This window comes from Carassius carassius, chromosome 42 (genome assembly GCF_963082965.1).
Source record: "Carassius carassius chromosome 42, fCarCar2.1, whole genome shotgun sequence".
Taxonomy (NCBI): Eukaryota; Metazoa; Chordata; class Actinopteri; order Cypriniformes; family Cyprinidae; genus Carassius; species Carassius carassius.
Window position 1 is genome coordinate 22,129,893 of NC_081796.1, and position 13,023 is coordinate 22,142,915.

Genomic DNA, 13,023 nt, shown 5'->3' on the forward strand with positions numbered 1-13,023 from the left:
GACTTACAGCAGGGCTACCTAGTATGACACATCAAAAATAGAAGGCACGAGATGATGTGTCACAGTGTTGACACTCCCAGCTAGTTAGAGATGTGATTTTTATGGATTTGTTGCTAGTTGGACAAGGTATAAGACTATACAGAAATTCAGCTTGGTTTAGAGTCTTTAACCAGAGCGGCTGCTGTTTTATTCCTGCATTACATGTCATTTATTCCATGACATTAACATGTTGAGAAGACAAAATTGTGTTTTCTAATCTCCTTCGCACAACGTATGGGAGGTGGTCTTCATCTTTTTTGTAAAATCCGCATGGGACTCTCTGTGGTAGCTAGTTATTTTCCATTTTCCTCAGTGGTTTGGCCATAAAATTTGAATATGATTTCAATATTCATTTCTCATTGTTCCATTTATTATTCATAGTAATATGATCCTCATGTTTGTTAATGAAATCCAAATATTTATGATGTGAGCTAGCTCCATCCATAAGTACTTGTTTTTTTTATTCAGCCGTCGTATCGTACAGCAGGAGCGGCATATGCTTGCTGAAATTACAAAATGACAACTCATTTGTTCACTTCTAAGGTTCTTGTATCTGGGTCTCTTTTTGTGCTCAAGAAATATCAAAAGATTAATTGATTTCTGCAGGACATTCTGACGGCAATCATGGGCAGCATTAATGGAAGTGATGCCCAGCATTCACTGGGGTGGCTTTTGTACTGAGGATGAAAGCAGCAGAGATGTATCGCTTCTTTCTGAAACAAGGTGAAGAGAGTATAGAGAGAGAAAAAGAGAGAAGCTCCTTTTAAGGGCCCCGACTGAGCTGAGATATGCTTTGCTGCTGTAGACACCCTAAGAAATTGCTTGACAACTGTATTTCTTGTTAAAACAGTAAGTTGAGCAGACATATTTGTATGACATGAGTGTGTAGGGTAGGGAGTGTAGGTTTATGCTATGTTTTCTTAGAAAAGAAAGACTGCACGATTTTTGAATTCGACTTATGATTATTTAATCTTAAGCATATTTAATTATATATACACGTGTAAAGATATCTGTCTTTATTTTCCAATATATATATATATATATATATATATATATATATTTTTTTTTATGTTTTTGTTAAAATAATAAACTAACTGCAAATACATTTTCCATATCAGAGAATGTAGATGGGTAATAGATGTTTTGCTATTAATTAATCGTCTTTTAGTCTTCCGTCAAACGAAAGTTCGAATACATGTTTTTATGTTCCTTTTTTAGTACCTATAGAGAGAAACAGACTAATATTAGCGTAGATGCCATTCTTCTAATGATGTAGCAAGTGCATCATTAGAAGAGTATTAATGATGTACCAGTTTTAATATTATTTTTTATCAATCTGCCCATTCTGACCTACGGGAGCCCTGAGTTGAGCATTGGCGGAGGTTAAAAAGAAAACCTATTTTCATTCAAACAAATCGATGTAAACTACACATTCGAGTTAATCGATAAAATCGATTTATCGCCCAGCCCTAGTTTCTGTTATTAAATTTGTCAGTGTGAGAGGTAGAAGACTGGCTGGTGATTTTTTTTTTTTGATTGCTTTGGTTCTTGTGCATTCCCAGCTAACAATCCCTCACATGTACACCCACTGCGCTAAAATGCTCTCTTTACCAGTCCTGTAAAAAAAACTGCTTCAGGATGCTGCTCTGGCCGTTGTGACTCTGAACTGGACAAATTGTGCTTTGCCGTTATCAGTACCTCTATTTTTTCCCATTATTAGGAAATGGTCACAGCACTGCGTTAGAGAATCAGCAGGACTCATAGCTTCACATGTTCTCTTATGGCCTCAAGGTTACTTATCTCCATGGAGACACATTGTTAGAGTGTAAGGTGGGATCGGAGGCACTCCTCCGGAGGGAGGTTATAGAGTTTATAACCAGGTAATCCCCGATCTTCCTCAAACCCCACAGCTTCGGCCCCGGTTAATGTGACGTTCCAGCTGGGGGGCTCAGACTGGATTGGTGTTAATAAACTTAAAACTAGATCCCTCTTCAGCTTCTCAAGGGCTGTTCTGCAATAATGTGACGTTAAAGTGAGCAAAGGTCAAGACCAAATCAAAACAGAATACTTGTGTTGCATATAATACCCGAAATGAAGCCTGCGGCGTTGATCTCTTTGTCTTCTTTAGGAACCCCGCTGTTGCTCGCCGATGGCCTGAGGTTTATGGTTATATTACCAAACACTATTTCAGGGTGTATCAAATATCACTTATATGTCAGTGTTGTACTGTAAATCTCAGCGGTAAATGTCAGAGTGCTTAACTTTATTTACCCCTAAAACTTGGCAATATTTTCTGCTCTCGTGTAGGTGGGCTAAGCTTAGCGCCTAACTGCCTGCTGCTTTTGGGAAAGCGTAATGCCTGAGAGATTTATATCTAGCGGAAATTTGTCTCGGGGGGACAACACAGCCTCCAAGTTTAATATCCTCCCATGAAATCAGTTTTCTCCGAGTCTCCCTGGACTCCTGTTCTCCTGTTGTTAGCACCAATCTTCACTGTCCCCCGTGCCGCCCATCTCCACCTCATCAGCAGCAAGTGTAAGTCATGGACATCTGATGAGACAAGAGTTTAGATGTAATCGCGTCGTTGGACCAAGGAACACAAGGTAGGCTGGCCTTCATTGCAGGGTTGTTATCCACATCTCTGCAGCTATTAGACACATAATGGAGTGCGGCCACATATGCGGTTAACGTAGTTAGGTTTTTCCTGGAGAAATATCACGATGAGGGACACAGTGTGCTGAAATGTTGACCTGGTAGCTACTCTTTCCACTAGCAAGTGTGGGCAGAAAGTCCATCTCTGGAGAATTGGTGCTATGGTATGCTCGGTACAGTTTCAAAAGCTTTTTATATCCGTGATTACTGAAAACCAGGAGTTGTTTTTGAGAAGCAGACCTTCCATAACCTGTTTTATGAATGGCTTATTGTGTGTCCAAAGGGAAAAATCAACATAAAACAGTGCAGGCTAACCCAGCAAATGCTCTTATCTAACACCCTGCTCTGGGGCTTGATACTGTTTTAATAAAGGCAGCGCAACAGTGGATTTGTCCTGGTCTTGTGAATTATAAATATTGATTTTGTGACTTTGAGGTTGGAGAAGAAGAAGGCAGCTGCTTTTTAAAGACAAGATAATGGCCTTTAGATCCATTTTATAATGTGCTGAAATGGGACCTTGATGGGGAATCCTTTTGTGCACAGTGAAACAGGCCTCTGTTAAAGGCCACAAGGTGAGACAAAGAAAACCTGGTCTTGAATTCTGTCCATGTTGAAATCTCTCTCTTATTCTTCTCTCCCCATAGATTGTCATATCCAGCATAATGTGCAGCTACAACAAAGCTGATTGGACAGAGCTTGCCAAAATGGCAGAGGTGAGTCTTTGTTATGCTAATTTGTGAACACACACAGTTGTGAAATAATAACCTCTTCCCTTGGGGATAATTTGGCTCTTTTGATAACACTGCATGTGTACCCACACCATCACATACTGTCCTGTACCAAACAGCAAAACCAACATTTACTGTTTTCCAAAAAAAAAAAAAAGCCCTTTAATGAATCACTGGCAGCTAATCCTGGATCTAAAGTAGGCTACATTTACGGGAAATGCTCTTCGGAAGCAGCTAATCTGATGTTGCCAAGAAGCTGAGAGGGATGAGACAGAGGATGCCAAGGAGTGAGCCGCTGATGGTTAGATGAGATGGAGAGGTGAAAGGAAGGATGGAAGAGAGAAAATTAGAGGATTTCCAAGACCAGACATCATCAGGCCGGTCCATCTGTGTGAATGGAGTTGTCCAGATCCCAGGATGTAGCAGTGAAACTAAACATCATTGGCCCCAAAATGCTTTTAACTGTAGATGGTGTCAACTCCCCAAAAGGCATCAACTGCAATCGCCAACAACCATGAAACATCATTAACCCTGAAACAAAATCAACATTCAACAGCTTCAACTCCAAAAAGGAGTCAAACTCAGTGGGCATCAACTTTAAGCAGCCTCAACTAATATCAACCTCAAAACATTATCAATTCCAAAGTGCTATCAACTGCAGAAGGCCTCAACCTCATAGAGGAATCAACTTAAACTGGCTTCACCCCCAAAACAGCATTGACTACAAAAGGCCTCACCTCCAAAAATACATCAACCACAAAATGTTACGGATTGCCTCAACCCCACATAAGGCATAAACTTGAATTGGCATCTGTCCCAAACACCATCAACTTACAGTGTCAAATCCTAAAAGACATCAACCCCAAGATGTTATCAGCTTCAAACATCAGACTCGATCTGCAAACAGCCTCAACTCTAAGAAGGGGTTGAGGCTTCAATTGCCATAAACTCTTAAAACGGCATAAAGCCCAAGCACCATAAACCCCAAAAAGCTATCAGACAGCTTCAACTCCAAAAGGACATCAACCGAATTGGCAACAACCCCAAGCTCCATCAACTGCAGACAGCCTCAGCTCGAAGAAGTCATTGAGCTCAGTTGACATTAACCCTGAAATGCTATCTACTGCAAATGCTCTCAACCCCAAAGAGGCATAGATCTTGGAAGATATTAATGGAATGAACCCCGAAATGTCATCAACCCTGAAACACTGTCAACTCCGAATGGCCTCAACCCAAAAACATACCTAACCCTAACATTTGACAGCACTAACTCCAAAATGGCATGAACCCCAAAATGTCTTTAACTTTAAATGGCATCTACCCCAAAACAGCATAAACATCTACTAGACCCAACACCAGGAAGGATTGTGCACCATTCAGAATTAAATTGAGAATGCCTTTTCAATTCCAAATCAGTTTGCGAATTTGAACTCGATTTGAATTGTGGTAGCACAATTTGAATTCAAATTCACACTCATAAATTGGAAGGGAGCCATTTCTTTGGTTCTGAATTATAAGTGAGTGAGTGAAGTGACACATATACTGAATGGTGACCCATACTCAGAATTTGTGCTCTGCATTTAACCCATCCGAAGTGCACACACACAGAGCAGTGAACACACACACACACACTGTGAACACACACCCGGAGCAGTGGGCAGCCATTTATGCTGCGGCGCCCGGGGAGCAGTTGGGGGTTCGGTGCCTTGCTCAAGGGCACCTCAGTCGTGGTATTGAGGGTGGTGAGAGAACTGTACATGCACTCCCCCCACCCACAATTCCTGCCGTCCCGGGTCTCGAACCCACAACCATTTGATTGGGAGTCCGATTCTCTAACCACCAGGCCACGACTTCCCCCCGAATTGTGCATAACCCTGACTTAACGCACACACACAAACATTTTCTGCAGAAATTAAGTGCTCACATATGTCTTCACACCACTTTGTATTTATAAACATAGATCTTGATACTTTAAGTGGAAATAGAGGGAGACAGTGGAGTGACCCTGGGATTAATCATAGTTGACTTGCAGATCTCAGGCACTTAATTGTGCAGAGAAAATAGCTGGAAGTAAACAGTCTGCATGTCAATGTGTTAATTCTGCTATCGATTACATCGACGCATTGCCCTATCCTCACTCTCACCTCATTAAACCGGCCTGTCAAACCCACCCAAAACCTCTTTTACTAACGGCAAAGATGGACATATGGTATTTCCTGTCTCCCCACCCACCTCTATATTACTGTCATTATGTATTCGCCTGACATCCCTTGTCACTGAAGCCCAGGTACATTTTGCATATTGTGTATTCATAAGGCAAATCGATGATGTAAAGTACGATGAAAACATCGCTTCAGGGTATAGCTGCCGTGTCACACCACACTTCACTCGAGCACAGGACTGATTTGAAGGTCTTGCTCTTTTACCTATACTGGATGAAAGTGAAAGCATTGATCTGTTGTCAGAGATGAAACGAGAAAGGGTTGAGCGGGAGATACTGACGATCAGGGTGAAACGGTGAAAGACCATTTGTCTTTGGACCATGTCTGGCGCCGTGGGTTTTAGCGGTCTGCGAACTCCTCTGTGGTCTGAATGCCTCATCTTCCTCGCATCTGCTGTTTAGCTACCTGTGCCAGCAAATATGAAATAAAGGCTCAGTTGCCATGGCAACTCCGTTTTCAAAGAGAATCAACCATTCATTCCCACTTTGAAATCTAAGGGAACACTTAACACTGTTCCCCGCCTAAGGATACTACGTATAAAAAATAAAAAAAAATCATGCTTTCTTTCCCTCCCTTGCATGCATCTCGCTCTGTCTCTCTGTCTCTGTCTGTCTCTCTATAACACCCAGACTCTCTCGCTTTTGCCTTCACAGAAGTGTCAGTCTGAAGTAAAGCATTCTACTTGCAGCCGCCACCTTTCCTCAGCTACTTTCCCCTCCATAAAATCGCTGCCTTTGAGGGAAATATTACATCATAACGATGTGCCTGAGGCTATAATTCATAAATGTCAGTCTCCGTAAGCTGTTCCTATTTTATCCAATTGAGAGTTGGCAGAAGAAAAAGGAACAGTGGATTGCAGATAAATGGCTAAAAGCAGGCCCAATAATAAGTGCGCAATGTGTGGTTGTTCGTGAGTGGCATAGCTACAGAATCTGTGAATGCGTGAATTTAAACGAATAAAAGCTTCATTGCTGTCACTATCTATCTATCTATCTATCTATCTATCTATCTATCTATCTATCTATCTATCTATCTATCTATCTATCTATCTATCTATCTATCTATCTATCTATCTGTGTTGTTCTTACTGTAAGGCTTATAAACCTTCGAATTGCACAATCTTTTCCTTTTTTTAGAAAGCTAACAAATGAGGCTCTTTTGATGCCAACATTCAGAGTTTGTCTGGGCAATTTCCAAGTTGTAATTACAGAATATGTCTTTGTTGTCATTTTAATATCAATTAATTTTATTCCATAAATACATTCCCAATTTGGTTCTAAATGGTGCACAAGCCTAATCCTCAGAGCCTATTTCTGTACAATTTCCGCTAGCTAGCTTTCTCCGCACTTTTTTATTTATTTTAATTTTTATAGTGCCTAGAGGTGTCACAGAGAGAAATTTGATTTCTCAGGACACCTATTTCAGTGATATCTGTCAGATAGGAGGGAAATTATGCGTGCTGTCCCCAAAAAGTTGCTTATTGTGCTTTTAGCCGGGTGTTATTCTATGACGACATCCTATGAAAGACCAGCCAGAGCAGATTCAACCGATCACTGGTCTTGTGGTTGTACATAAATATTCTATGCTAATCAGTTTGTTTAGCTTGGTAGTGAGTGAGTTTAGTAAGACTACACTGCATGTCTATAATGTCTGTCTTTTGTTGTCATTCCTCTCACTTTTTGAGTGCATATTTTTTCCCCAGACACTTTTCTTCTTTTCCACTTCTCCTCTTTCTCTCTAAAGTCCCCTGAGATCAAACTAGCCATACTGATGCAGGGAGTATGACAGCGATAGGTAATGTTGTCCTTATCAGCTTTAGAGTTGATAATCCTTGTCAAAGGCAGTGTCAGGTTTGATCCAGATATTCTCTTTTGTGGAGCTTGCCCTTAAACTCTGATTATCATTAAAGTGATAAAAAAGCACCAAATGCAACATATTCTGAATTAAATTCCTCAAATGCTCCATCCTTACATTTGGTTGTGCTCTCTTTTGAACACTGCAGTAATCGCATAGCAGTGCCCTGGCAATCATGCCAGTGTTGTTGCTGTGACTTTTCTTCCTAGATTTTCCTAGACTTTTCTTCCTTTTATTTCTCCACTTGTATTTCACAATTCACACAGAAAAGAAAAGAGAGATCTCTTTGTCCCAACAAACTGCTCTTGTTGTTTTTGCTTCCTTTGGCTTATTTTACATCTATCCCTTCACTCTCAGTGCTAAGCCTACAATATCAAACATTCGTCTTGCTGGCCTCTCTCTCTGAAAGCTTACCGTGATGAGAGATGATAGCACTTCATTCACTGTGTGCATGTCACCCCTTTTGTTAGACGGGAGGGTGAAAAAGAAAGCCTGCCCCCTCGTCCTCCTCCTTCTCTTTCTATAAAGGGCTTAAAAGAAACGGGGTGAAATTAAACATTATTGATAATTGGCTTTGGATCACAGCACATTGTATCCATTTTGTACCTATATTTAGTCCTAATTGACCATGAAATCTGGAGCCTAATCCTGTAAGAGCGCTAGGTTTGTCCCATTCCCCCGACTGACAGTGATAAATAGCATCAGCCCACCTCATGGTCCTCTGCACTTTGTAAGGCTAAAATGCTTATTATTCTTTTCCCCCTTTAATGGTTGTCAATCTGCGGAAAATCATAAATCTACAGATGGAGTCACTGTGGCAGGTTTGTAGAGCTTTTTGTAATAGTTTAAATCCCCCATGTGATGTGGTTTAAAGCCCCCGTGGATCTGTAATTGCCTGTCAAACTCGGCTCAGCTACGCACCCCACCCCACCCCAGTCTGCGTTCCGCTCGCCCGCTCGCTCGTCTCTCGTGCATCCGTGTGGAACACTTATCACTGCTCTCATCTATTTTAGACCCGATGTCTCAGTCAGTGTTGATTTGCTTCGCTCATTGTTTGCATCTGCTTGAGCCTGATAAACAATAAAATTGTTTGTTTTTTAGTTATATTAGCTTGTGCGTGTGTGTCTTTTGTGTTTCGTTTTGCTGTTGCATGGTGAATAGACTTAGATTGCATGGAAAGATGGTTTGAAAGTTCAATGCAGAAAGACTGTATATGTGATTAGTTTTGCTGTGCACATGTGAAAATAAAATAAAAGTTACTTAAAAGTACAGAATTCTTCGCTGCACCCGAAGTGCATCAATGATTTTCATTTTGTTTCTTGATGTTTCATTATATGTTCTACATTCTGTCATCATTTACCGGGTGAACATATATTCAATTCGTGTGCCTGGATCACAATGATGGAGCAATATGATACAGTTTCAGTAAAGTACACCAGAACATGCTAGTCTGCTGTTCTATTTCTGGGGCATGTTGTCTAATCCCATGAACAGTGTGCAAAATAAAACAACACAACGCAGGCAGTGTATGTGATGCTAAAAGCGCACACGTTTTCATCTTTAGTGAATTTCCTCCTATGTAATATAGGACCACCTCCTATATATATATATATATATATATATATATTTCATGTGTTAGGGTTGCATATAAATGTCCACAGCTTGATTGTGATTCAAAGGTGAAAAATGGATTGAATTTATTTGTAAATAATCTGAGGCTTCTGCATCCATCTCACAGGAGTCTGGCGCTGATGCCCTGGAGCTGAATCTATCATGCCCTCATGGAATGGGGGAGAGGGGAATGGGGCTCGCCTGTGGGCAGGTAAATCCAACATTCAACACCCACTTTACACATTCACCATGCAGAGACACTATCAGCTGTGAGGTACAGCAGGGATGAAATAAAAATGCTTTCTTAATTTGTTAAAATCTAAATCTGTGTTTGTTTGTCGGAAAATCAGGTGAGTGACAATCAGGGAATTATATTAACTTTGGTACCATGGTACAGTCATGTAAGAGATACATCATGTACCATGTTTTAAAATGGTTTTATTAACCATTAGACAGTACTTGCCCAAAAACATGGCAGCACCATTATACGAATTGTATGTAAGTCAGGATTGTTTTTACTGTCTATAATTGTTGATTAGTATGGCATGTTTGGTACTGTATGTTTGGGACCCTGAGGTATTTGTATTCTGCTGTCCCTCAGCAGGGAGAGAAAACGTGTTAGGAGACCATGAACATGTGAGGCCTGCTGGGAAAGATGTGGCACGGTTTTGTGCTTTTTGTGTTTTATTTTATGGATCTAGTAGCCATACTGTGGATCTGACAGTAAACACGTGCTCTGTTCCAAAACCTAGTGAGCATTTAAGACATTCTTTGTCCTTTTAGTCAGTAAAAATATCTAAAAATACATTTACTCGAGAAGACATTAAAATAAGACACTCTTTTCATAGAGTGTATGTTGTCTTGTTACACTGACAATTTTTTCCAAATTGTTTTTTATTTGTTTATACTTAAAAACAGTTGAATCTTATCTTATCTTATCTTATCTTATCTTATCTTATCTTTATCTCTTTGAAGCTCCTGTATGTTTCTGTACAACATAAATATATTTTTTTTATTAAGTTGTAGTTGTAGTTGTAGATTATTAGAGTATATTTTACAAGAAATTACTATTTTAGTTTTTCTACCTTAGTTAATTCAGTGTGTTACTCACAATTTCTTTTTCAGATTCACTAGCAATTTCTAAGTGAAAATTTTCTTCATTTCTACACCCCCCAATGTACTTTATTTGTGTTGATGCCAGTGTAGCGTGCTCTAGATTAGTCACTTAAAAGTGACTTATTGGTCATGTGATGGTTGTAATGCTGATATTGATGTCTGCTGAAATGCAGCTTGCTACTTTAGGTTTTGGAGCAAAGCTATAACCTGTGAATGGTGACTTGAAACTCAATTGGGATTTTAATGAGTTTTTGGATTGGAAGCTGGTCTGAGCTTGAGTTCAGCTATTATACTGATATGGGCATGAACCTAATGTATCTAAATATCAGTTTAGGCTTTCGTTTCAGTATTATGCTGGTCCAAACCCACATAAGACCTGCACTGCTCAGTGTACAATTCTATAAATGTCTTGTACTACAAACACATAAAAAAGACTTGTCTTCATGGATTTCGCAGTGATGTAGATTTTGATATTGCTTCTTTAATAAGGTATAGATTTATGTGCGGTCACGTGCGTAACTGTGTGTACCATTCCGAATCAGAGCCCGTTTCAGCACTTATGAATGGCTAATGAGATGTTGTCAACTTTGCCGTTCTCCACTTTACCATGACACTGATTTTGTCAAAGCGTTTTAATAACACTTTCCATCACATTACATTCAACCGCGGAATTAGCTGAATTTAATAATTCACAAATAATCCTTTTTTGCGCTTCGTAAACAATTTTCATTCAAACGCATGAGTCCATTATTCGAATCAAATGCCTGTTGATATTAAGTTGGTATTTTTTTTTTGTTGTCATTTTTTGGGTTTCACACCAGAGCATGGTGCCTATTACAGAGAAAAAAAACAGCGACTTTGCTTATGATTACACCCTCAGCAACTGTGAAAAGCGGAATAACATCCTGTCAACTGATGTATTTGATTAGAAAACATTGCTTCTCTGCACCTTAGAGAACTTAATTCTCTCTATTCTCTCTTTGTTTGGATTTCTGTTGTGTAGTTGTAAAACAGTATAAAATACTGTTGAAAATGAATGAAAATATATGTGTATTGTTTTTTTTTTAAGCCTGTCATGTTAAGAAATCTTAACATCCACCTTTCATTTTAATTTTAGGTCTGTCCGGAAGAAAGACAAACTAATGGTTTTGAAAGGACATAAATGATTTTATTTTTGGTTGAACTATTTCTCCTATATGCTAAGTTTAAGGGTCCCAAGTCAGTCAAGAACAGCTTAAAACATGACTGACTCTTTGGTAATATACTAGTTGTAGGACTTTCGGTACATTCTGGCTGTGAAGGTCTGTCACATGAATTTAGTCAAGAGGTGATGTACGTGATGTACCTTGTGTATTACCATTTCTCTTTGCCCATATCAAGCATGAATAACCGCACACCTCTTCATTCTGTTCACCTGACTATGTGTTATAACACAGGAAATAAACCAGCTTTTCCATCCGAACAAGGACAGAGTTATTTCCCTCCACCGTGGCTGTAAATTTGCAGTCCTATCCATTCGGTTCGCTGTAGATTTTCCTCTGTAAGACAAAGAGCTAATCAAAGCCCGAGGGCAGGTATTTGCCAAGAGAACTAAAGAGACGCAATATCATTTAATCACTCCGTTTGACACCTCGTCTACTCTCCTTGCCTGTGGAAAAGGAGGAGAAAAAAAATACATTAATTCAGCATTGTTTCTGACTGCATGAAAAGAGATACAATTTGATTTTAATGGGATGTTAATATTCTCTCTCGATTGCTCTCATTTCAATTTGTTTTTGCTCTGAAACGTCCCTATTTTCTCAAAGCTGTTTAACATTTAACTTGCAGCAGATTAGAGATGTTTTTGTTTACATATGTTAAACATTAATGCTGGTAATTCCTGTTTACTGTTGATTAATGCTTTAAATATTAAGGGGCAAATTCACTAAGCACTTGTGCAGTATTTCTGTAAAAATCAAACAGACAAAAAGATTTGTTCACAAACTAGTTTAACATGTAAACCCAAAACACAATCTTTTTTTTGTTTTTTGAGTGATTATAGATGACATTTTGTTTTTGTTTTTTTTTTGTTTTTTCACAAAATTGTATTTAAAGACATTATTTAATGCATTTAATACATTTAAGATTTATTAAATATGTTTACAAAAGTTAATATATTAAAAAAGCAGTAAATGGTATTTTGAGTTTGTGTCTTGTGATGCAAATATCTTTTGAAGTTCTTCAATATTTTGGACATGGCAGAATATTATATTGTGGCCAGGAAATAAGAATCAGTTTGCATGACTTATTAATTCCTTGATTAAGACCTTTATTGAACAAAATTAAAACATGGCCACAAATTTGACTAAAATGAGGAATTTAAATTTATTTTAAACAATTTTTACTATTTTAGTGTACAGGATGTGTTTGGATGAGCTAATAAACCCATAATCAAAGCACTTCATTTTAACAGTTCAGCTCATACAGATCTAGCGAGTTAATATTTGAAAATATTGATTGTTATTTGATTATTTGAAACAATCATGTTCTTCTAGATATGCATTTAAAAAAAAACAAAAAAACATTTTAAGCACATTGCCAATATGTTGCTACCATCATTTATTTTTTTTCAATATTCTGTTTTAATTAAAATCGTTTTAATCATTGTCATGATGCATATATTTCATCTCATTCTGCAAATATTTTAGTAATTCGGGTGGCACAATTAATTTTTAACGATTTGTAATCATAGGAAAAGAAATGTGAGAGGGAAAGATCTCGGGGGGGCGGGGGGTGGGGGGGGGGGAGTCACAGAGTTCTCA

At 38.7% G+C, this 13,023-nt stretch overlaps 1 protein-coding gene across 4 annotated transcripts in view; it reads left to right on the forward strand.

Moving 5' to 3' along the window:
- Positions 1-13,023, forward strand: part of LOC132124202 (dihydropyrimidine dehydrogenase [NADP(+)]-like) — a 159,376-nt gene that overhangs the window by 103,807 nt on the left and 42,546 nt on the right. For all 4 annotated transcript variants that reach the window (XR_009426728.1, XM_059535112.1, XM_059535111.1 and 1 more), the window contains exons 15-16: positions 3,336-3,404; positions 9,234-9,317. Coding sequence is in view for 3 of the 4 variants with exons in the window: in XM_059535112.1 (XP_059391095.1) it covers positions 3,336-3,404; positions 9,234-9,317 (153 nt within the window). In the remaining variant the exon portion in view is untranslated. The remainder of the gene's footprint in view (positions 1-3,335; positions 3,405-9,233; positions 9,318-13,023) is intronic.